This window comes from Grammomys surdaster, unplaced genomic scaffold (assembly GCF_004785775.1).
Source record: "Grammomys surdaster isolate TR1022 unplaced genomic scaffold, NIH_TR_1.0 264, whole genome shotgun sequence".
Classification (NCBI taxonomy): domain Eukaryota; kingdom Metazoa; phylum Chordata; class Mammalia; order Rodentia; family Muridae; genus Grammomys; species Grammomys surdaster.
In genome coordinates this window covers 6,395,151-6,419,688 of record NW_021604705.1, presented here as the reverse complement: position 1 = coordinate 6,419,688, position 24,538 = coordinate 6,395,151, and the positions used below count along the sequence as shown (strand labels likewise).

General features: G+C 37.4%; 1 protein-coding gene across 1 annotated transcript in view; it reads right to left on the bottom strand.

Annotated features, from left to right (window-relative positions):
• Nucleotides 1-2,813: 2,813 nt before the first annotated feature.
• Nucleotides 2,814-24,538, bottom strand: part of Sema3e (semaphorin 3E) — a 230,035-nt gene continuing 208,310 nt past the window's right edge. The window contains exons 15-17 of the mRNA XM_028776074.1: nucleotides 20,548-20,615; nucleotides 19,391-19,530; nucleotides 2,814-5,099 (exon numbers count right to left, since the gene is read on the bottom strand). Of these exons, the coding sequence (XP_028631907.1) occupies nucleotides 4,647-5,099; nucleotides 19,391-19,530; nucleotides 20,548-20,615 (661 nt within the window). The 3' untranslated portion in view covers nucleotides 2,814-4,646. The remainder of the gene's footprint in view (nucleotides 5,100-19,390; nucleotides 19,531-20,547; nucleotides 20,616-24,538) is intronic.

Genomic DNA, 24,538 nt, shown 5'->3' with positions numbered 1-24,538 from the left:
TTGCTTTCTGCTGTTTCCTTACTATAAAAACTGAATCTAAGACTACATTGGAACAAGATATTTGTATTCGCCTCAATCGCTGTTCGAAGTCAGTGGTGCTTCATATCTGATTCCAGGATAAACTCTCTCCTATTCCTTTAGAGACGATAGTTGTGTGTTCACATACTCAAGCTATACTCTTACACCATGACAGCACCACAAGGATTTATCCACTAGTGCCGAATTTGGCACCAAATTTGTTTTAAACATTGTACATACCAATAGCATAAAATTTGACCACAAAACAAAACTCTCAAATAGAGATTCTTTTAATGTGAAGTTTCATTTAAACAATCTCTCCCTACTCTAAAAATATAGCAGAGAAGACAGAAGCTTGGATACATTAAAAGAGAACTTGAGGCTTGTAATAATCTCCTGCCACCCAACTCACAAATAGTTGCTATTTGGGGGCATGCTTATTTTCCAACTCCTTTCTGAAGAACAGAATGCTGAAAGGTTTATTTTTTCACCCTGACGTTTCTAGAAAAGTAGCCTGGCTTAAATAAACTCCTCTGGTATAAAGGGAGATTAATGATATTTTTCCTTCTTGGAAAAATTGACAACAATTTCTCAGAGAGAACATTGAACTCTTCTCTAGGTTAAAGAAACTCCTTCAGCTAGGCATGGCAGCTTGCATAAGGCTGGGTGTAGGAAATATGTTCATCTGGGAAAAAAAGGAAGGAGGAAGGGAGGAAAGAAGGTGTAGCAAGAGGGTGGAAGGGAACAAGAAAAAAAGGAAGAAGAAAGGAAAGGAAGAAGGGTGTGAAGGAGGTAAGCAGGAAGGGAGGAAAGAGGGAAGGAGGGAATAGAAGGATGGAGGAAGATAGGGTAGAAGAAAGAGGATAGAAAATACTCCTCAGATAGCACTTAATGCTTTGGAGAATATTTATTTCTTTTTCATGTAAGCCAAGTGAAATAGAAATTCCATTTAATAATACAGACTTTGTGTAGTATTAGGGGGAGGCTCTACATGATAATTAGGAAGACACGCAGTCACTGGTCCCTTGTTACCAGGTGAGAGTGAGTCTCAGAGCTTATCATCAGTGGAAAGAAACAGTACAGCACATGCTTTACAGCCTCTGTAAAGGAGACAAAGGATACCATAGAGACAAAAATACTCCAGTATTGTGCTCTGGCTCAGAGCTAAGCTATTCTATGTATAATGAAAGTCAATATATAAAGCTGTTCTTCCAAGACAATAACATAACAGAACAGCAGTTAAAATAATACTGCCACAAGCAAGAGAGAGTTCGTAAAGAATACAGCAATTATATCTGATACAAATCAGCAACTATTGGCCTGGAAAATGAGCAGTATATTTAGAAGGAACCAGTGACTGGTTTTCATCACAAAAGTGTGACATTTACCTGGGATATAAAGTATTTATATAGCATTCAGTACTCCATATGCTTGACAGGATAAAGCTATCTATCATTTTTAAGGACAACAACTGCTGTTTCTCTCATGCTTCAGACTAACATCCAGAATGATTTGTTATATTGTACAAATTTTACAAATATTCATAATTACTATGAGAATTTACAAAACCCTACACCCCACAACAATTGCTAGATACTCAGTAAGTGATCTACTGATTTCGTCAATTGTGGAAAGGAAGACACTTAGCATAATGTTACCATATATTATGTGCATTGAAATTTACAAAACAAGTGTAGACTTTCCATTCCTTGCTCTGGATTTATTAGGTTTTTTTTTTTATCTGTTTTCTTTCCTGTTTCTCAATGTTGAAAACATCTCCATGCAATATTTGCATTTAATGAAAAAGAAGAGTGACTTCCAAAGTCATTAAATCTTTTTAAATGTGGTATTCCTCATGTGTCTGGATCATAGCTAGGTAGATTGCATTATATTGAGGGAGAGGCTACTTGTTTTAGATGGTATCATGGGCCCTCATGAAGCAGGAAACTGGTTATACAGAAAGGACTCTTTGGAACAAGGATGGGTCAGCTATGTGTTTTGAGGACATATTTTATTTGCCAAGGTCATGTCTGGGCATCTCAAGGTGGGCTGTTATCTTCTTTTACAGAGTCCTTCAGATGCCTGAGTTCATGGTGGGATCATCATTGCTTTTTTTTTTTTTTCTTCAAATTCTTATCAAAGGAAAGTCTTGAATTCTAACCCCAGGCCCAACACAAGACTAGTGATGCTTATGTAGCTGGCTTCAGATTTTAAAAACTGTTAGTAGATTTGTACCTTGTTGGTTTGAACTTTGAAAGGGGTTAGTGATGCATTTTACCCTACCATGAGGTCTACATGTGAGGACGGTTAGAGGAGAGAGGGACAGAGACAGTGGTACATCAGTTATATCTTTGGAACATGTGTGTGCTCTCTGTGTCTCTATGCTCCTGTTTCTGCCTCTCTGTGTCAGTTCCTAATTGTCTTATCATAAATGGGTGTGTAGGAGGATGTATAATATGTGACAATATGTACATATAAACACATATTTATATATAATTTAGTGCTCTTCCTAGATTTGGAACCAAGACCTCAAAATTTTATCATGTTTCATTTAAATCTATATATTTTAGATTACTTTCAGATTAAAGTCTGATTTTTAGTTCAATGGTCTTCATTTGCATTTGCTGATTAAATTGTAAAAACAAGTCATTGAATTCTACTTACCTTACAGCAAGATTATTTTACTCTTTAGCTGCCTATCAGTGAATTAAGATTAAAAAACACTCATGCATATTTGATTTAGGTTATTATTTTTTTCTTTACTTATTTATTATAAAAAAAAAAAACCCGTCCTCTTCCCTGTAATTTGCTAAGTGGAAGGGTCATTTCAAACCTTCTCCATAGATTTGTCCGTTCCCTTGGAATATTCCAGACATATACTTTCCTTAGAAATCAGTGAGGTGACTTTATAGTTTTAATTCCCCGGCTTGCCCTCCCCACTTTGTGTCCATGAACTACAGTATTTTAAAAGCCTTGAATACTCCCTTTATCAATTACTACTGGTGAGCAACAATGACTCCCAGTGGATTCTACACAATTATATGTGGACTTTCAGAGGATGTCAATTTTCTCTTTATTTATATTTGTTAGATGTTTTAAAAATTCTGAACATTAAAAACTTCTGTGGAATGTTTATGTATTTACTCAGAGCGAAAAGAAATCCATTAGAAGTTTCCAATACTTTATATCCTTAATTATACAGCATACTGGGATAGCTGACATAAATAGTTAAATTTAAGTCTGAATAAAGTATTCATAATTGTACTTATGTACATGACACTGGCTTTACTCTTACCTGACTGGAAAGTCTCAGAAAGCTCATATTTTAGAAAGAAAGCTGCTAACTCTTTAAAATAGAAAGAGGAAAGAACTCAAGAAATAAACAGTCTGAAAAATATTAATTTTGGTAATATTTATAAGACAAAGATAATAATTCTCTGAAGATGTCAGTAGTAAAATGAATCCAAGAAGCAAATATATAATAGCAAGATTTCGTTTCTAAGAGAGAATGCTTTGATAATGTCTTTACAGGTAAAACATACTTCCAAAATGTCTTCTTGTCTCAGGAAAGGACTGAAAGGCTACTTTTTACTATTTCAAAGCTCAAATGCTTTGCTCAACAAAGAAGTTAACATCTTCATTGTGTGGTGAAGTTATAAATTATCCACAAGCATGCTGCTTCCATATTAAATTAGAGTACAAAATTATTTTTTAAATTGAGTCTTCTGAAAAAGGAACTAGATGCATCTACTCTTAATATTTTTTTTTCAAATCTTTGCAGGGTGAGTGTGGAAACGGCACTGGGAGAGACGATCCCTTCTTCTACCACAAGAGGGAAGCACAGACCTGTTAACAGAATTCTACTTTCATGGTTTGAAAATATTTAAAAATATCTTTCTGAGAGGTTATCTTCCTTCCTTCCACACTGAAGTGAAATTTAAAGGATATGTCTTGTTTATAAAACAGAAATATTTTTAGTATAATTCAGTGAGCGTTCCATGAAGAGAACAAGCCTCAGAAGGGACAGGTCACAGATTTCTTGTACGGTTTATAGCAACCACAACACAGCTGCTTAAAACTTACGGCTTGAAAAAAAAAAAATCAACAACTGACCAGAAAGTTCACATGAGAATCCGACAGTATCGAATATTCTGTGCATTTTTACCTCATGGCTGCAAAGAAAAACCAAAGCAAACCAAACCAAAAACAAACAAACAAGAAGAAATCAAAACCCAAAAACCTCCAGAAAGATTAGAGCTGATTTAGTTTTACGTTTTTTTCGATTATGAAAACATAACCTTTTCTTTAATATTATAATTATAATACATATCCCCATGGTAAAATAATTTCCCTGAAAAGCAAGCTCAAAAATTACAGCCCCGACCATATGTTGATAAATACAACGCGAAGCCTTTTACGCAATACAGTCCTTTAAGTACTAGTACTGTGAGAGGTTTGTACAGTCAGATGAGTATGCAGAATAAGTTAAAACACCTTTCCCGCCTCTCAGTACTACAGAAAGCTCTTTGAAGTAATGGAAAGACTTGGCATGCTTTCAGTCTTTTTGTTTCCCCCACTTAAAAAAACGTTTCCATTCTAGGTTCCTAAGCAGCCGGCAGAGGGCGCCCTCAGGAAAGCAGCGTGTGCCTGGGCAGTCGGAAGTGCTCAGCTTTGGAACGAAGCCTCTTTTCTTGGGGGTTGGCATACTTCCACTTGGAGGGAGACATTTTAAGCTTTTTCCGCTTCTTATCTGTACACCACACCTTTTCGCAGTATTCTTCCACTCTCTGGAAGTTGCTGTAACCAATCAGCTGCAAGAATTCCTTGTACCAGGGTTTTGTCCCCTGAGACATACTGCTTAAGGGAGGGCAGGGCATCTTGTGATGTCTTTCCTCTTCATGGTCCTTATGAAACATCCCCTCCACCTTATGCTCTTCGACCACCTCCAAGGTGATTTTACGCACAGTATGGACAAAGCTATGCTCTACTGTCTGGCAAAAATAGGTCCCTGCATCTGACTTGCGTACTCTGAGGAAGAGCAAGCCCAAATCCATCTTGACAACTCTGTCATCCGTCTTCACCTGAGAAAACAAAATCAAATGAACATAAGTAAACAGCAATGACTATTGTATAGTCCAGAAAACATCAACTTAGGTTCCCTCCAATTACATATTCTTTCCCTTTATATGATCACACCATATAATTATGGTGATCTACAAATGTACCAAGTAATTAAATGAGCCCTGCACTTATTTAAATTGGAAGCTACATTTTATCAATGATAGTGAGGTCATTTCCCACCAATACATTAAGGAGCCAAGCGTATGCGTGAGATAGCTTTCTCTCTAATGAATCTGATTAAAGAGGAGATTAAAGAAGAGAATCGGAAAAGGATATGTATATTTAACATGTCTCAATGGACAGAGCAAATAGCACTTCTCAGGTTCCTCCACAGGATTCTATGCTTCCTGTCATCATTACGGAATGCTTGTGCAAGGCTGATTAAATGATGGGACATTGATTGTCTCCTGTAAACCACCCACAAAAATATTTCAGTGAATATCACAATACCCTTATTAAGACTTTATTAACAACTTTTGAAAGCAAACAAGTGAAATCCAAATACCATTGTAAAGGAACCTACAGTTTAGGGCGAGTTTTAAGATATGCTTGATGATCAAATAACTCCCTTGTATGCGATGGATATAAATATGCATATTATCTCTATAAATGATGCATGCAATTCAGAGAAGAAAGCCATATGAAGGCTTTCAGTGTGTAGGTCATACTGTGTCTTCAATACCTGTATATGATTTGATATTAGGCAGAGCTAATTTCAAATACAGGTATGGCTTTTAATTCGGCAACTGAAGGCCTTTATGTTTATTTTCTGCCTTACTTTTCTTTATAAAAGTGGGAATAATCTAGTGACTAGAAAGTCTGCTGTGAAGGTTGAGTGGAGTTACAGTCAAGAATACTCTGTACAGTGCTGCCCATGGCCACCTCTATCTTGCTTGGATTGATGCTTCTCGGGAAGGTAAACATGTATTTTTGTGATTTCTGTGATTTTATGGTCATGGTATTTTGGCAATTCAGACCATACTGGAAAAGTTCTTTGTGATAATACCAAACGGAAAGCTGCCGTCACCACTGTGGATGCAAAGATGAGTTGCAGAGACTACACAATCATGACTATTTGTAGCCCAGTAGAAGGTCCTGGCAGAGCTACTACGGCACTCGGGTCTTCACAGCCTTGGGCAGAGTGGCATGGCAGAAGACACTTGATGATGCCAGACTGAGAACTGGGACTTCCACATAAAGACAACATGGTGTTGGCACTCTCATCAGAAACTCCACCCTTCATACACATGGAAATTGTAATCTGTGAGACTTTCAATTGGTCATTTTTTTGGTCATGTAGGCCAAATTAGAAGCTTGAGGGTGTAACAGTTTTCTCCAGATATTCTTCATTTTCCATTCCTGATTCTCTTCCAGCCAAAGGTGTCTTCTCTGCATATGAACAGATGGCTGTAGTAACAGCTGGTCATAAGAAAATTCTGAACACTGACACGGCCTACCGACCTCTCTTTTAAAGTTATTTTTAAAATTAGCATCACGACAGGAGTTTAATATCTAAAAGACATTTGTTAAACTACAAAATAAATAAGTAAACACTAAGCATCCAACAAAGAGCCAATGAGCTCTCAAGAGACTTGTCTTGCTATCCATTCTCATTCTTCTATGCTAGACTTTGATACAACCTGAGTTCAACTGTGAGCCTTCTTCACATCTGTTTCAGTCTGTGTCTGTAGCACCCTGGATGATAACAATTCAAAGGCAGCCTCCTTTGTTTTAAACAATTGCATTTGCTGATGTGCCTTTCTCCTCAAGCAAGTCCATGTTGTGTGTGTGCATACGCGTGTGTTACATGCTATTACCCTGTCCTGATTCTTTTCTTAAATTCTTTGTTTCTTTATCAGATTTCCTAGTCTTTAAAAAAAAATTAATTCCATGTACTTGTGACCTTCCTATTTCTTTGTTTCAACCAGGTTCCCTAAAATATCACACATTTTACATAGGTAGCACTCTGTCTTTATGTTAATTTAAATAACACTAAGATTTATACTGTTCTTTAGCAAATACGATACACTCATCTTCCACTCAAAGTACCCCTTCCATTTGCTACATTCTCAATTCTGAAAATTATACACTCATTCCAGGCCTCACACACTCTACTGATGAATATTTATATCTATTTCTCCATCCATCCATCTATCAATCATCTATCTATCTATCTATCTATCTATCTATCAATCATCTATCTATCATCTATCATCTATCTATCTATCTATCATCTATCTATCTATCTATCTATCTATCTATCTATCTATCTATCTATCATCTATTGTTTATCTATCTATTCATCTATCACCCAGCTATGTGCCTTTCCTCATAGACGATTTGTAACAAATCCTTATCAACATTTCTTCAGTGCTGACCCAGAAGAACATGCTTTGTCCTCATTGTTTTTTTGCACCTGTGTTAGACCCCACACTTAATCTGTCTGACGGGATCTCACAGCAGACCTCCCCAAACCTTTCTTCTCTCCATTCCTTCTATCAGACGTCCCTTACTAGTGCTGCGGGCCCTCTGCTCTCTTCACTGACTTGGGAAATTTTCGATGTCTGGTGACATCTCTCCCTGAGAAACCACTATAACTGCACACATCCTTGTCCTCTAACCCCGCATCCCTCCTTCCATGACATCCTTTACCTCCTCACTGCCTCTGTATCCGTGCACATTCAAGGTTCCACGCACACATATCACAGGGATTTTCTGTGGCATCTTCCACCTTTTATTTAACAAACTAATGATGATCTACACTTCCTTATGGCTTTTGTTGGACCCTGATGGCTGTCACTTGTTCAGACAGACATGAGTAGCTCAGGTGACCAATGACAAGCTGTTTCCCACAGCAGAGGACTCATCATTCCTGGAGGTCAGTGACTTTTCCATACGTATCTGTTTAAGTTACTGTGTTTGTTATTCCAAGACCTAATACTAACTTACAAACTGTATTTCCCAGCATATGGAAGACGAAGCACAGTGTTAGTATTTGTGTTCACCACAAAATAGGAATGATTTTCAAAACTTAAATGTTGCCCAGATGCTAAGAAAGGCAAAGATGGGTTCATTACGCTGATGCTACGTATCAGTAGAATGAGCCAAAACAGCATCCCTATGTAGTACAGTGCAGAAAAAAGTATTGGAAACATTTGAATTCAGTGTTGAGATATTGTGGTAGGAATTTTTCCTGCCCATTGTATTTGTAGTAGAGCTCAGTGGTTGGTCAGTAGAAGAGGTAGGTGGAACTGGGTGTTGGAAAGAGAAATAAAAGAGGAAGGAGATGAGAAGGAGAGGAAAGATGTCTGTCCATGTCTCTAGGACTCTTGGGTAGTTATTCATGCCTAAAGGTTAGTTATTGGGTAACAATTCTAATTGTGTGGGCATCTTGTGTATGGAGTATTTGCTGAAATGTAAATCCATGGGATAATCTTTAAGCATTAAGAGTCTTCATTCTACCAGGTACCGCAGGCATGGCGGATATTGTCAGGGGTTGAGCCGAGCATTATGGGGGTGGTAAAGTTGGCCCAAGAGCCATGCTTAGAGCCATAGACTCCACAGAGCTGACCGGCAGAGAAAGCAGCCATGCCTCGGTCTCGTGGAGCCAGGGCAGTGCTCCTGGGCTGGCACTTCAGCTGCCATTAGTATGGGAACATAGAGCAGGAACATGAAGGCAGCCAGGGAGCTAGCCAAGCCTCACTACAAGCGCAATAGGTAGAAAGTTACACACAAACACACACACACATACACTCACATAGTAATTATAGTTATTGTCCCATATTATCTTATGGAGACAGTTATTTCAATGAAAAAAAGTGCCATGCTAAATAATAATTTTAAGGGTATGCAGACTTTTAAATTTATTTATAAACATTTTCAACAATAGTAGGGTGTCTATTTCAAACACTGAAAGATCATTTATGAGTTAAGGCTACAGGAATACAAACGCATGCATTTCTTCATTCTTCTAAATAGCTAATAAACCCTTTAGGATGTGTCATAGTTCATGCAGACATCACATCTTTGAGAGCAGTTGATGGGGACATCCAGAATATTAAAAGAATCAACTGTCTCCTTCCCTAATTCTGTCTGCTTCCATTTGTGACACTGCCACCTTGTTTTCTCTTCCAGCTTATGTATGTACATATGCATGTATGTATGCGGATGTATTATTGTGTGTGTGCCACGGCACATGCTGCAGTGAGAGGACAACTTGTAAGAATGGATTCTCTCCTCCCACTATGTGGGTCCCATGAGCAAAGTCATCCATGACAATAAGCACCTTTACTCACTGAGCCGTTTCATACACCAGCGAGATGATTTCTTAGGAGTGATGCTTCCTCAATGTCCTTTCATCCTCCATTCTGTTCTTATTCTTTCTCTTCTTTAGTGAAGCCTTTTCTAGTGCATGCTAGTGCATTTAAATTTTTTGTCCTAGGTTTAAATTTCATTTTCTTTACCCATAAGGTTCTTTTATGTATTTTTACAACTCAATATCACTGGTGTTCGTAACACACAAGATGTTTAATGTGTTCCTTAAGTCATTTTTTTCAATGCAACTTTCTTTTCTTCCTTCACATTACAAAGCTGTGAAGGAAAAGATTGCTCTTATTTTTCACGAGTCATTACTTAACAAGTGCAGGGCTCAGAATAGAGGGTAAGCGAAACATATCAATTTGCCCTTGGGTGAAAAAACCCAAGGCAGTGCTGTATGTCCGTGAAAATGGATCCAACATCCACATTTCCTAGAACTACCTAACAATGATTTCAATAGCAAAGAAGACAGCATGATTCCAGTAACAGCCCGTGACTCAGGGAAGACAGCTGGAGCACACATACGTAAGGAAAATCTAGGACATTGGCTTCATTTGAAAAACCATGCACCCACAAACACCTACAGTGAGCATCATCTTCTGTCTCCCTCCTTTCTCCTGTCAGAGTGAATAACACATGAGAAAAGACAAAATGTGCACTCTATTGCCCTGCGTGTAATCAGGTACTTATGGAAAATAGATGAGCTCTAGCCCTGTGTCCAGTGAAATTAGGGGTATGTTTTTGTTTAATATTTGATGTCTGATATTATAAGGTAATATTTCATTCATAAGTACATGTTCAAGTTTGAGAAGCATCATATTATAGTCATATAGAGCCCAGATCACATCAAAGAAACATGACGGTTACCATGGAAGTTATTCTACATTGGTTATTTGCACCACAGAAATGGTGCTATACTCATAATTTTGTTTGCCCTTCCTAGTTACAGTGAATTCACAGGAATAAATGCTATTCTAACTCTCAGTATCCACTATGTAAGTTAGATGGCCTTAATTATTGAATGTACCTTCTATGGGTAATGGATACCTAAAAATAAATATGACTTAGAAATTTGTACTTGCTTTCCTTCCATGATTTAATCCTCGTACTTTAGCTAACTTAGGGCACACCCAACATCAAATCTTGATTACAGGATTGTTTTCACACAGCTGTGATTTTTCTCTGTCTGCAGTCCAGATTTCTGTGGTCAAGAAGATGGCACCATAATATATCATTCTATCAAATATTCTTCTGGGCAATCTATATAAACGCAGCATTTCTTACTAAAAATGGTTTTAATATTCTTTACTATAAAGATTGATTCAGGATGTGCCATTATATCAAATAAAAAAAGTAACTTCATCAGGAGCTGTGCACAACCGGGGGCTGGTCAGAAGGAAGCAGTAGCCCCGATCTGTACAAGCTACATTGGTCCCATGCCTTGCAATGGAAAGAGACAGACATGGGCCTTGAATTGGAGTAACACAGAATACATTATAACCAGATAACAAAATCAATTTTGTCAAAAATAAAGATTAACAGCAGGTTGCTTTTTTTATATGACACATATTTGACATAAGAAATGTTTGACTTATAGAAAAAATATATCTGACAAGATAAAAGTAAAATTTTCTTTTACTAAAGTATGCTTTAATATGTATGACAGAGATTATTGCCAACTAGAGAGTGAACTGCTTCTTGTCTCTTTTGTAGAAGTCTAGGACTGTACAGGGAACAAATTTGAAAAGGAAAGTTTTTTTTCTAGCATAAGACAATGAAAATCATGAATGAGATTCAAATTTGAGTGACCACCATATTTAAAACATCCAAGATGTGCAAAATGGCCTGTAGAATAAAATTTCTCGCTGTGCAATATTTGACCACTGTAATCTAAGAAGTACAGAACTCAGTCTTAAAAGTTGTCTTCTGATCATCACCTACATCATATAAATTGTATACCATGCAAGGTATACATATGTGCACACACATGTACACACACACACACACACACACACACACACACGCACACAGACAATAGTCACAGAAATGAACAGTGCTGACAGATTCATACTTGGGTCTATCAGCATTATTTGCAGAAATGACTGTTATTAAAGCACTCAAAGTTACGATGGATATGTACTTGCAGGATGTTCAGTTCTCACCAGAATGAAAGAGAGATATCTCAAATCAAGGATATGATATAAACCGTGGTAAGGAGTTTTAAAAGAAATAAGTGCAATATAAGTGTTACTTTTATAACTCATTGATGTCTAATATATTATATAACTATCTACTATGCAAATATGGAATTGCACTGCTGTCAATCATTCTAATGGACACTTTGGGAAGCAGGTAAGAGTGTGGAGAAAGGTGGTCCAGGAACTATAAAAGCAAACAAGAGACATGTTGTAGGCAAATCACAGCAATTTGTCAATAGTTAAGCAGGATTAACTAATTTATCTAACTGGAGTTAAAAAAGAAGACTCAAATATGAGAATGAGAGCCAGAGACAAAAAGAAGTCAGACTGGGGTTTTAATGTAATCAATAACTTACTCTGGCAAACAAATGAACTAATCTGATTTCTAGGTTCTGTTCAGATCCAAGCATATATAATCACTGGGGACAACGGCACACAAGATAATCAGAGCAAAACTAAGTTTTAAAGGAATGTCATTAGTGTTCCAGAGACAAGAACATCAGAACAGAGGAAAAGTAAGAGGAGAGAGGGGAAAGCTCTAATATAGAACTGCTCGCCATAGGGAACCAGACAACTGTCCTACGAGCACAGCTTAACACTGGGATTCCTACTGGCCAAAGGAACAAGGAACATACGAGCAATTCTAAGAGTCAATTTACCTGTAAAGCATCCTTTTAAATGTACCCTGTGGAGAAGTACATCTTTCGGGTACTGAGTCCTGCAGAAATCTCCCCTATATATCATGAAATGAGAGACGTGCCAGAGAGCAGCAGTGAATGGAATACACTGATTTCCTTAAAGTGTTTATCTCAGTGCAGATGAAGGGAAGATATCCAAGAGCAGTTCAACCGAAGCTGTCCAATCTAGATCAAAATATGTGCTCACATGCAAAGCTCTCTCCTGGATTATCTCCACAGAGATTTAATTTTCTAGGCCACCAAAGTCATATTTTATAACAAGAGCAGTCAGAAAATGAAGGGAATTGTCACACTTTCCTATTCACATGTGCCTGCAGAGGGCTTTCTATATGGCGGTGTTACCTGGTTTCATTGAAATCCTGACCCGACCAATCTCAGAGGGAGAAAACACATATTTGCATCTGCTTCCATAGATAGTTCATAGTTCATGTCTCAGTGTTATCTTGAAGAATTAATCAAAAAGAGATTTTCCTAAAGCTTTAGGTGCATCTGTGTTCTCTGTTCATAGTTCAGGAATTATGTGAAGTCTTTAGATTTTTCACTAAATAAGCAACCTAAATGACTATCTCAGAACAAGAAAATAGTTAGGACATTTGATGCTATAAGTTTTTTTTTTTCATTGAAACTCAAGGTCTGAATGTTTGCCAATTGCGAAACATTATTTGTTTTGTAAAAAGAACACTTTTAATGGGTTAAAACAGGAGACATCAAAATTACTAAGCAGATGTTTCAAACTCGGCAATAGTTCATGCACTTTGTGTCATGAAAACAAGAAAACACAAAGAAGGCTGATACAGAACAAAACCCCATGGTTTCTGTGCATGTGTGTTGAGACAGAAGCACAGACATAGCTGTCTTTGATCCCTTACATTATTGTTAGTGTTGATGAAGGGCAGAAGAAGGAGTCAAGTAGCAACCAAGATGTTGGATGAAATGAAGCCTTACTCTGCAACTCTTTTACTTTCGAAGATGTAACTCTGCTATATACAGTAAACACAGAAGCAAGAACTCTTAAGTTAGGTGGAAGGAGTCACTGATCACCCGGTTAAGCATGACTATTGCGTTTTTCAGCAGGATTTAAGTGACTTTGATTCATTTGTACAGTTTAGTGGATTGACTAAATGCAGAGTTAAAAAATGGTAACCTTGCCAATGATATTAAAACCCAGTCTTCTTACAGTATCATTAGTATATTCCAGGACTAAAGAACATCAGTCCAGAAGATTGAATCTCAAAGGCGTTGTTCACGTTGTTGCTTTGGTTTTAGTAAGGATTCATGTAATGATATTTTAGTGCTCACTAGGTAGTGAGGAGTTGGTTCTTCCTGATAGGTTGTTTTCCTCAAAATACAGGGGTACCTTTCACAAGTACTAAATAGTAAGGTTTCAGTGTATCAGAACTTTCATCAACCTTGAAATCTAGGGTCAGAACATTTTTTCATAAAAAGCTATATAATAAATACTTTGTTTTTTGTGAATCATGGTCTCTACTGTCACTATTCTTAAATTATTAAGCATATAAATCTTAGCAAATAATGCATGTTATAATATTTACTGTGTTCTAGAATATAATTTTTATACATTTCAAGGGAAAGAAAATATTTTAATTATGTAGCTAAATATTTTAACAAGAAAAACTTTTTTCCTTAACAATGTTGGGACTGAAAATGTGTAATTATTTTGAGGGGGGCTTATACATTCAAGTATGTAGAATTGTAGGAATTGGGAATCAATGAACTAGGAAAGGTGATGATTTAGATTTCCTTATAGAAGTGGCTTTCTTTTGCAACCATAAGAAAATAACAATTTACATCCTCTTCATATAAGTTTGGTCTGTTATCTTTAATGAAAATGGTATGTAAAACCATATGTGCTCACCAAATTGAATTAATGACAGCAGAGCATTGGACCATCAACCCCTCATCTGTGGATGAAATCACACTATGCACTTAAATCAACTATTGTTCCCCATCCCTCTCCCCAGTCAGAGGAAGAGACATCTTTGCTTCCTATCTTTTCGAGCTTTGCCTTTAACAGTGGAACCATCCCTCTAGCTCAGTCTTTGCTCCTTTTAGAATCTGGCCTGTCACTTTTCTCTGTGATTAGATTCTCTCACACATGTTCTTCATCTTGCTTCCCCAGTTAGCCGCACATCCTAACCCCCGCTGGCTACTTCCTTTCTACTGCAAACAGAGCCAAGTCCCATATTTCAAAAGAAACAAACTAAAAGTCATGGTTCCCCTTGTCTCCCAGTTCCTCTCTTCTCTCATCTTAGCTTTGGTACAACCCTCTGTGCTGACTGTTTCTCATTCAACCCAGATGCATGATGTGCCCATAACCCTACTGCTTGATGGCTTCTTCCGTAGTCTTCCCGCTACTCTGTTCTTGCTAGAAACTGAGTACGTGTTTTCAGCATTTTGCAAAAGATGTTTCTGATTAGCATATCCTACCTAATTTCTTCTCTTAGGTTCTATCATATCCCTGTCTGATCTTTCTGTCTCCAGTCACTTAAACCAATCTACTCTAAAATTACTGGCAACTTAATTTCATTTTCTTAATGTATATTATAATACTTTTTCACGAAATGCTGGAAGTTTTATGTAGGTTACTGTGTATAGAGTGCTCAGAACAGCTCAGGGCACTCAGGAAGCATTGAATGAATGATAACTATAATCAGTAATTGTTTTCTAGTTCTTTTGGAGTCTGACATCTTCTTAAATATATGCTTTTCCCTTTGTTCATAGTTTTCAGTTCCTTTAGTTCTTAATTGTTCATTGTCCAAGTTATGCAAAGAGAGGTAGCCCCATTCTTGGCCCCATTCCCTCTTAAACTGATATCAAGACACGGTAACTTCATAGCCCATTGCTCTTATAGAACTACCTCAATTTCTATTTGCTTCACTTTCTCTACCCACAAGGGTTCAGCACCCACCAGACCACTGCAGAGAATAAAAGTATTAATGGAAAAAAAAGGCTTAGGGTAGTGAAAAGCACACAAGTTCAGAGGACACAACAGTTCATGGAAATGCAGGAGCACTCTTTTACCAAAAGATACAGAGTAGTAGAAGACTCAGAAGTCACATGAAAGATGAAAAGCCATTGTTGCATATACTATTAACAACGATTCCTGATATCAGAGCTTAGAATGGGGAAAGATCAAATTATGGCAAGGGCTCTTAGATACTTGAACATGAATAATGATGGCTTTGTCAGCGAAGCTGAAGCAGCCTGCTGAAGTGTTCGTAGGGATTATACTGGCAGGTGTCAAATGTCTGTACTACTGCTATGAGATGTTTCCCACTTGCTCTTCACCCTGAGCATCTGAAACTGTATTTATATTTCTAACTTCAGAAGATTTTGCCATTTTGTAGAAAGAACATTTAATAGAACGAGACCTAGTCCTGGGTTTATTTTATTAAGTGTGAGTTATTACATATTCTGGGTTTCAATTACTTTGATTATAAACTATGTTTTTAGAATGGTTGTTATAGACTATACAGTCATCAATACTCAGACAATGAATGACTATAAGCTAACACTGGGTCAGGAAATTTTGAGTTTAAACATCGGGTATGTCACTGATTGTATATAAACCATAACCCTCTCAACTTCAATTTCTGTAAGTGTAAGAAGAAAATAATCACACCCACTATTCTTTTGAGAGATCCAGCAACAACAAGGAAGGTGCCTAGCATAGACCTGTGTTCAGTAGGTTTGCAAAAATGAACAACTTCTTCTGTCAAATGAACTTTAAGAATCTTTTCCTTAGCATATCACAATGTTATGTCTAGCAACCAATATATTTAACTTATTCACTGAATATTTAATATGCTTCCAGTAACTATTAAAAACATAACAAACAATGGAATATGTCCTGTATGAAATACTTAGGAAGACACACTTTTATATTTAAAGATCTAATAAAATATGTAGATATTGTTTCCACATGGTGTATTTGAGGAAACAGGAAACTATAAGATATATATTTGAGAGAAGTGCTAGTATCCAGAGTTTATAAGGTACACAAATGAGATTTTACATGTTGCATGGCAATTCAGGTATATGCTTTTAAAGAATAACATGATCAAATATTTTACCCATAGTAATATTGTACTTATGGATAACACCATGAGATTCGGTGTAACAGGTATTTATAGATACTTCAAGGGAATAAAATTCCTAGAATCTAAGATTTCAGTTCAATAGGAGGAAGGGGTTCATACCTTATGGTCTTAGAAGTTAATGATCTTTTCCAAGTTTATGAAGTGAGTGAGGAATGAATTTTGATTGCTATTGCCAGGAGTAAGGCACACAGCAACCTCATAGGAGCTAAGAATTTGACTAAGCAAAATTCAACATCCTTCATAATGGTCTACATTTGGCAATATGCTTACTATGTCTCAAAGTAAATTAGACATAGAAATGATAATAAATGCAAAAGGTTCATTAAATAAAATACAGGGCTTACTTTCTAAGTAATTATGCTTTCAGTGTAGAATCTATACATTTGGTCTTCGATGAAGTCAGAAATTTTGTCTTACAGTAACTTGTGAATAATTAAATGCATATATTGCTATGTCTATCGAAATGATTAATTATCTGACTATGCTATGATATTTATGCAGAGAGTAAATGCAGAATTCTACATATCAGTAGCTATATATGTTAGAGAACAGTTGGGAAGAAGGTAGACATAACCAGCGAGATGGGAAAGGAGCTCAGAGTTGAACACTGATGGATGCACCATGTCGGAATGACTTCCAAATGAGGCAGATTACATGAGTTCCAAATGAGAACCAGAGCTCACTGAGTGCAGAAGTCTACTGATGAAAGAATTACTTCTGTCTTTACGCCTTCTGACTGCTGGAACTGTGGACTATTCCCAGGTCCCCTCCTGCCAAGTGTTACGATGGAATTTACAAAGCATTTCATCTCACATTTGAGAAGGGGAAATGTATTGGCAATGAATAAACAGTTTAATTCAGTGCAGTATGCTGCAATAGCTTTGCCTATATGTGTGTTGGTACTCTGCCATGCAAATTTAGGAGAGCTTTTCTTTCCTGATAAACTTCCATTATTATCTCTAAGCCTTAGCATGATGAAGCTTTTAATTTTCTTGTTTTTACAATTTTTATCATAAATCAATCATGTGTTTCCCTTCACCCAGTATGTACCTACCTACCTACCTACCTACCTACCTCTATTCTCTCTCTCTCTCTCTCTCTCTCTCTCTCTCTCTCTCACACACACACACACACACACACACACATCCTTTCTCTCATCTTCTCTCTCTCTCTCTCTCTCTCTCTCTCTCTCTCTCTCTCTCTCTCTCCCTCTCAAAAAAAAAAATTACATACACACAGAGAGGGGGGAGAGAGAGAAAGGAAGGGGAGAGGGAGATTTGGTTTTGTGCCATTCAACTACCCCTGGACATAGGGCCCACCAAAGGGTGAGGTTGATATACCCAGTGACACAGCATTGGAGAAAAGTGATCTTCCCTTTGTCAGTAGTTATCAATTGCAAATAGCTTCTTGATTAGGTGTGGGTCTGTGCCTCTGTCCCACTTTCAATGGCAGGTCTCCATCTGGCTTTATCTAATGAATAGTCAGGAAACCCCAAAATTTATAAATTTCATCACCTCAAAAATGTACTGTATACCTATAGACTAAAGGTGTTAGGTTTTTAGTTCTACCAAACCAAAAAAAGAAAGAAAGAAAGAAAGAGAGAAAGAAAGAGGGAGGGAAGGAGGGAGGGAGGGGGGAGAGAGAGAGAGAGAGAGAGAGAGAGAGAGAGAGAGAGAGAGAGAGAGAAGGAAAGAAGGTAAGAAGGAAAGAAAGAGTCAGTGAGTTTGGGGGACTTCATGATTTAGACTTCAGGGACAGATTTATCTCCAGTGAAAAGCTGTCGTAATCATTTCTACTGTTCACCTAGATCACCTGTCAGACAGGCACTCCTGGCTCTCCTCAGTGCACAAGGAAGGCGGGGCTCTAGGAATCCCATCAATCACTCAACTAGAAAATGTCTTTTCAGCAAAGACCATCTGCACTGTATTCAACAGGATCTCTTCACTGCTATAAACATTCTTATTGCTAATGTGAAATTCCACTGGTGAGAATAGAATTGAAATCCTCAGTAAAGATCAGCAATCTCCTCTCCTCAAGGCACTATGCCCTGGATGCAGCCTGCTCTCCCATGTCACCTTCACATTCTTGTAACAATCTCCAGACCATTCCAGGTGTGCTTCAAGTCTGCCTCTTCCCTTGTGTCTCCAAGTACTGAAGTCACAGCCTCTAATCCTTAAGTGACCTTGGAAAAATAATCTCCGAAAGCACTCAAAGTGTGGAGAGTGGTAAGGCTTGCCTTTGTTCCCAGTGGATTAGAACCCCATGTCTGTGTCACATATTGATTTAAAGCTTTATTAATATTGGCATCACTATTATTTGACATGTTAATACATTTGGTTTGCTATGTCTCAGGAATGCTGCCTTGGTAGATATAGTTTAATATATCGTCATGACATTCATCATGAAGCTGTAAGTACTTTCATCTAGAAATACAGGAACCATCATTGTGCATGATTTAAAGTATCAATTCATACACTTATAGAAGTTAATCTAATTGAAATGTGCACAGTCACTACATTTATATTATACAATTTTATAAGTACATAATTAACACTTAAAAAGAAAATTTATTTGTTAAAAATTGGGTTTGTATGTGTGTTGACATGCAGGAGTGTATTTGTAGCCTAGAAGATAGCCATAGTATCATTTCTTAGCGACCCTTCATGCTGTGTTCTTGGGACAGGTATTTCACTAGCAGAAAGATCAGAAAGAAGTCTGGCTGGATCTTAATGCTCCAAGATTAACCTGCGTCTTCCACCCCAGCTTAAGATTTAAAACTCACTTCACCAAGTTTGGGTGTTTTATAATCTAGAAATAGTAAGACATATTTAGCTCAACATCGTTTCCTTTTAAATATTCAAATCACCTATTTTTCTAGTTTTAAGACAGCAAGTGGGAATACATAGCTTTGAGTTACCTCTTCTTTCCTTACGTCACGACCCTTCTGTACAAACCAGACAACTTTTGCTTGTAGTGATCTTGGGGTGCATTCCAACAAAGTACTGTTACTCTCTATGCCGTAAGCCAGCCTCTCTTCAGTCCTATCCAAAGCGTCTCCTACAACAGAAAGATAATAGCATCAGCTTTGAGATTGAGATTTGATTGCTAATTGTAAAAACTCTATTCAGGCCATACAGCAGTGTAAACAGTCCGTTACTGGGAATATGCAAATTAAGAAGGCAAGCCAATGAGAAAGTGGATTAGAATGTGGTATCTGAGAACTTGGCTCTAAACCGTGGGGTAGCAACAACAATGATGAAGTACATCAAACGGCAGCGCACCAGAAATCAGTGAGAATGGTTCCTGACAAGGCAGGGAGGAGGCTTGCTTATCAGATGTCGAAACAAGACACGATCTGACTTCCTAGGAATTTTCACCCTCACATTCAAACCTGGCTTCTCAACATCCCGAGATTACTGCCATACTTTCTCTTGCTCATACTTCTAGAAGCTGGAGTTCCTTCACTGAATCCCAAGTCTGCTTGGATACAAAAAAATAAAAAAATAAATAAATAAAATCTGGTCTGCAAGTTCTAAAAGCGGGATAAGCACTGCTGGCTCCCAGTGATAAATTTGAGGACAGCTCATATCAGTTGTAAAATTACGGTAGCAGGAGAGGAACGTTTTCATTTGTTCTAAAGATGATACATGAATTACATACATAGTAAAATCATATGAGCTGGGTGGTAGTGAGACAGGCCTTTAATCTCAGGACTCAGAGAGGCAGAGACAGGCAGACTCTGAGTTCAAGACGAGCCTGGTCTACAGAGTGAGTTCCAGGACAGACAAGGCTACATAGAGGTAAGTCCTGAGTCACTGCCGTCAGTCACTGGCATGCTGTTTCTGGTCCTAACATCCTTCAGTCTTAATCTCTAATATCAGATTGTTTTAGTGGTTCTATCTGGAGCTAATTTTGCTAGTTCTGTATAATACCATCCACTGATTTTAAATATATGGGAAAGAAACAATACATCCAATGACAGTGTTTCAGGAAAACAACTCATTTACAGAAATGTGCAGTCCATCTTCAGAATACACTGGGTAAATCATAACAATTGATTTTTCTAAGAATTACCAACAAACTGCTGTCCAAAGCACTGCTGGGCAGCATTGCCGTGCCGAACATCCTGCCTGCGGAACCTCCTGGAAGAAAGAAAATTTAGAAGACTCTGAGATTTCAATTTCCTGTGTTTCAAAATACAGTCAACCACATTGAAGATTCCATCAAAATTCTGTTGTCAGAAAAAAAGTTATTTGTTACATAAAACTAGCATGAAATCCAAGCTTCACACTTTCATTTCTGTGGGATATTTTTGATGATTAGCAGATCTATCCAATGCTCCTCTTTAAATGCTTACATAAGTTTGAATTCCAGATCCTCACATAGTAATTTATCACCTTTCTTGTTACATTACAAACAAGAAACGTTTAGTTTGCAAAGAGATGACAACGGGTGTGTGCAGATAGTTCCAGTAGGAACATTTATTGGAGTAGAAAGTACAACCAAGCTCTTACATATGATGAAGCACAAGGAGGGAAAAGTTGTTTGAATGCAACGATTTTAACTTATTAGAGTCTCAACTTTTCATTGTTTCTGGTCTTAGATCTCTCCACTGTCTTTAGGAACATCCTCAGTGGAATGATAGTCAATGGGTGAGAGTTTTCTCACATGAGGAAAGGCAAAAGCTGAAGATATTATCAATCAAATTTCAGAGTTATTCTCTATATACAGAAGAATACTTGTTTTTATTTTGTTTAAAATGAATTGCCGATCAGAAAACATGACCAAAAGACCCAGAATTTTACAAAATTAAAGTCCACATGTATCATTGCATTGAGCTAGACTGAACAAAAACTTATAATAAAAGCAAAGTTAGGAAGATTCAGGGATTTGTTTTTTAATACTAGTGTAGACAGCATTCACGACTGATGCCAGTTAAGGTGTGACTTCAACTCTCAGTATTGCTTTCTCTCTTACATGATCATGGTTCTGCTGCCCATTGGTGATTATGGGAGGAGAGGGGATTGAAAAGAGCAAAGAAGGGCTGGAGAGATGGGTCAGCAGTCAAGAGCACTGGCTGCTCTTCCAGAGGTCCTGAGTTCAATTCCCAGCAACCACATGGTGGCTCACAACCATCTGTAATGGGATTGGATGCCCTCTTCTGGTGTGTCTGAAGACAGTGACAGTGTACTCATATAAAAATAAATAGATATTAAAAACGAGCAAAGAAGGAAAGAGTTTCCGTATTGCAGAGATGGTGTTTTATTGAGATTATTATGCTAGCCATTTGAGGATAATAGAAACAGCATTCTACATCATTCTAGATATTTGAATGGTACATAAATAATTCAAAAATTTGTTCAAAATAATTGGAGACATGCGTTTATAAAAAGGTTACATCTTCCTTAGAGCTTTCAGTTCCTATTATAGTATCCCAATATAATTGTCCTTTGTACCAGGTTCACATAAAACCTGCTATTATCAAAAGAAGAATGTTTGAGCAAAGAAACCTAGCATTCTTTAAGGCTGCATATTTTTCTTATATCCTTTACTTCTTAGAAACTTTTAAAGACAACAACAGAAATAGACAAAAGGAGATCCAGGAGAAGGAAAGGCGCCAACTCCGTCGATTACAGTGTGTTTTGGAAGACCATTTAAAGAAGAGGCCAGACTGTGAAGTAGAGTATTTCCCCTATTGACTCATTTTCACTCTGTGAGCAAGAAAAAAATGTTTATGTAAATGACCAGTTTTCTCTTCCAGCTTCTATTCGGGTCTGAGGCAGACATGATCCTATAAAAGCAAACTCCACATGTTGGAACTTACTCAAAAGCTTTTCCTTCAGGAGTGAGTGGAGGCTGAAAGGAATCTGACACAGTGAAAGATCTCTAGTACCGTGACCTGAGTTAATTCATTTAAAAGCAAGGCTTCCCACTCTGCATATTATCCTCCACTTCCATTCCCTGATATTTTGTACATTTATCTAACCTTTTCTAAGTTACTCTTTTAACCTAGTTTTATAAATATTATCAACCATGTGGTTTCCTACTTTTAAAAGCTGCACAGCAGATGAAGACAGACATACTAGCCCTGGAATTTGCTCACTTAAAACTCAACATTGTTGTGGGCAACTCATAAGCAAATGGTGCAAGGTTTACAAACATTTTTATGATTGCCAATGACAATGCATCAAAAAAATGATCATATTTGTAAAATACTTGCTGTGGTATGACTCAAGACAGACAACAAAGAAATTTAGAGAAACATTTGATGACCTCTGTCCATAGACACACACACCTTGATTTTAAAAGTTTAAAGAGAGGAATTTAAATGATAAAATTTTAATGAGATGAGTGCATCTACCTTGATTAATTCATTACACAGCATATACATATGTGGCAACATCTTATTATAGCTCATAAATCTCTGTATTTTGTGTTAGTTCAACGTGAATTTACTCAAAAAATGTTAAAACCCACGAGTTTAAAGCAATCCCTTCAGATGAACTGAAGTCTTTCATTCCTTCCTTGATCACGGACCTCCGTAGCCGTCTGAGCAATCCATGCCATCTGTTTTAACCAGAACCTCCATAGACTCTTTTGTAAGAGTGTGCTCAGCTTTATAGAGAATGCAATAAAACATGCTGTACATTGCACTTGGTCAAGTATCCAAAGTGCTCAGAGAGCCGACCAGTGCAGTTTGTGGTTCCACTTCCTGCATGCCTGAGGCTTTGGCTTCCTGTAACAAAGGTCTTGCATTGTTTCTGCATAGCCAAGCCTGCGGGATGGCGCACCTGCAGTAGGATCCTCATCGTTTAAAGCACTACTGCAGCTGTATTCTTCACAAATGGGTCGGAATACCTACAAGTCTTTGTACAAATGAGGAAATGAGTCGCTCACGCACTTCGTACAGTTGGTAAATTATTTTGCCCACACTTCTTTGGAAGGCTCACTTCGTCTTTGGCTTATTTTACCGTCTTTAAATCCTTCTTAGAATGCTAAGTGCGTGTGTGTGTGTGTGTGTGTGTGTGTGTGTGTGTGTGTGTGTGTGTGTGTGTATGTGTGTGTGTGTGTAGGAGAGAGAGAGAGAGACAGAGAGAAAGAGACAGAGAGACAGAGAGAGACAGAGAGAGAGAGAGAGACAGAGAGACAGAAAAAGAGAAACAGAGTGAGGTAGGAAGAGAGGAAAAGAGGGAGAGAGGATGGGAGGGAAATTTTTGTGTGATCCTAAAAGGATACATATACTGATTTAGATTCAATTTGATTCAAAATATATTTGGAAAAATAACCCAAAATTAAATGGTAAAAGTAATTGAAATTCACACAAATTTTCTTTCTGAGGGAATTTTACATAGTTCTCTGTGTTATTTATTCCGCATGAGAAAAAAAGCAGCCTACTTATTATATAAGATTGTTTTTCTTATTTATTTTTTAATATATATATATACAACCTCATATAACTTGAGTAGAAAAATACCCTTCAAAGTTCTTTGTGAGCCTAAAATCCTGTTTAAATATAGCTTGAGTTTACTTTTCCTTGCAAATGGCAATGACTTCATAAAGCTAAAGACATCAGAGTTCAGAGGTCTCTTGGTACCTTTCATTTGTGTTGAATTAAATCACACATTTCATTAATTACACAGGTCATGCATTTGCCTAGGAGTTAAAATATTCACTTTCTAAATGAAATAAATGAAGACCAGCTGCCTGAGGGGACATGGGAAACTGCAGGATGTGTTTTAGGATTTATTTATTTATTTATTTTCTTTTTAAGTCTCTGAATCCTTCAAGTGTGGTGGCTCGCCATTTCTGCACTCTAAGTTTATCTGAACTTCATTATGCCTTGCAGGGGAAGTAAGAAGAGATTTGATGCAAAGCGAGATAAAAAGAAAAACTCCAAATAGGATGATCATGTCTGGTCAGTGTACATTGTAGTGCACCAACAGTATGTGAAGAAAAATTTCACCTATGAATGCTTACTTTCATGATCAGAATATAAGTAGGGTAGTTTATTTAGATAAAAGGAAAGCTTATTTTCATTGAATGGACACAAAAAGAAAAAAATACA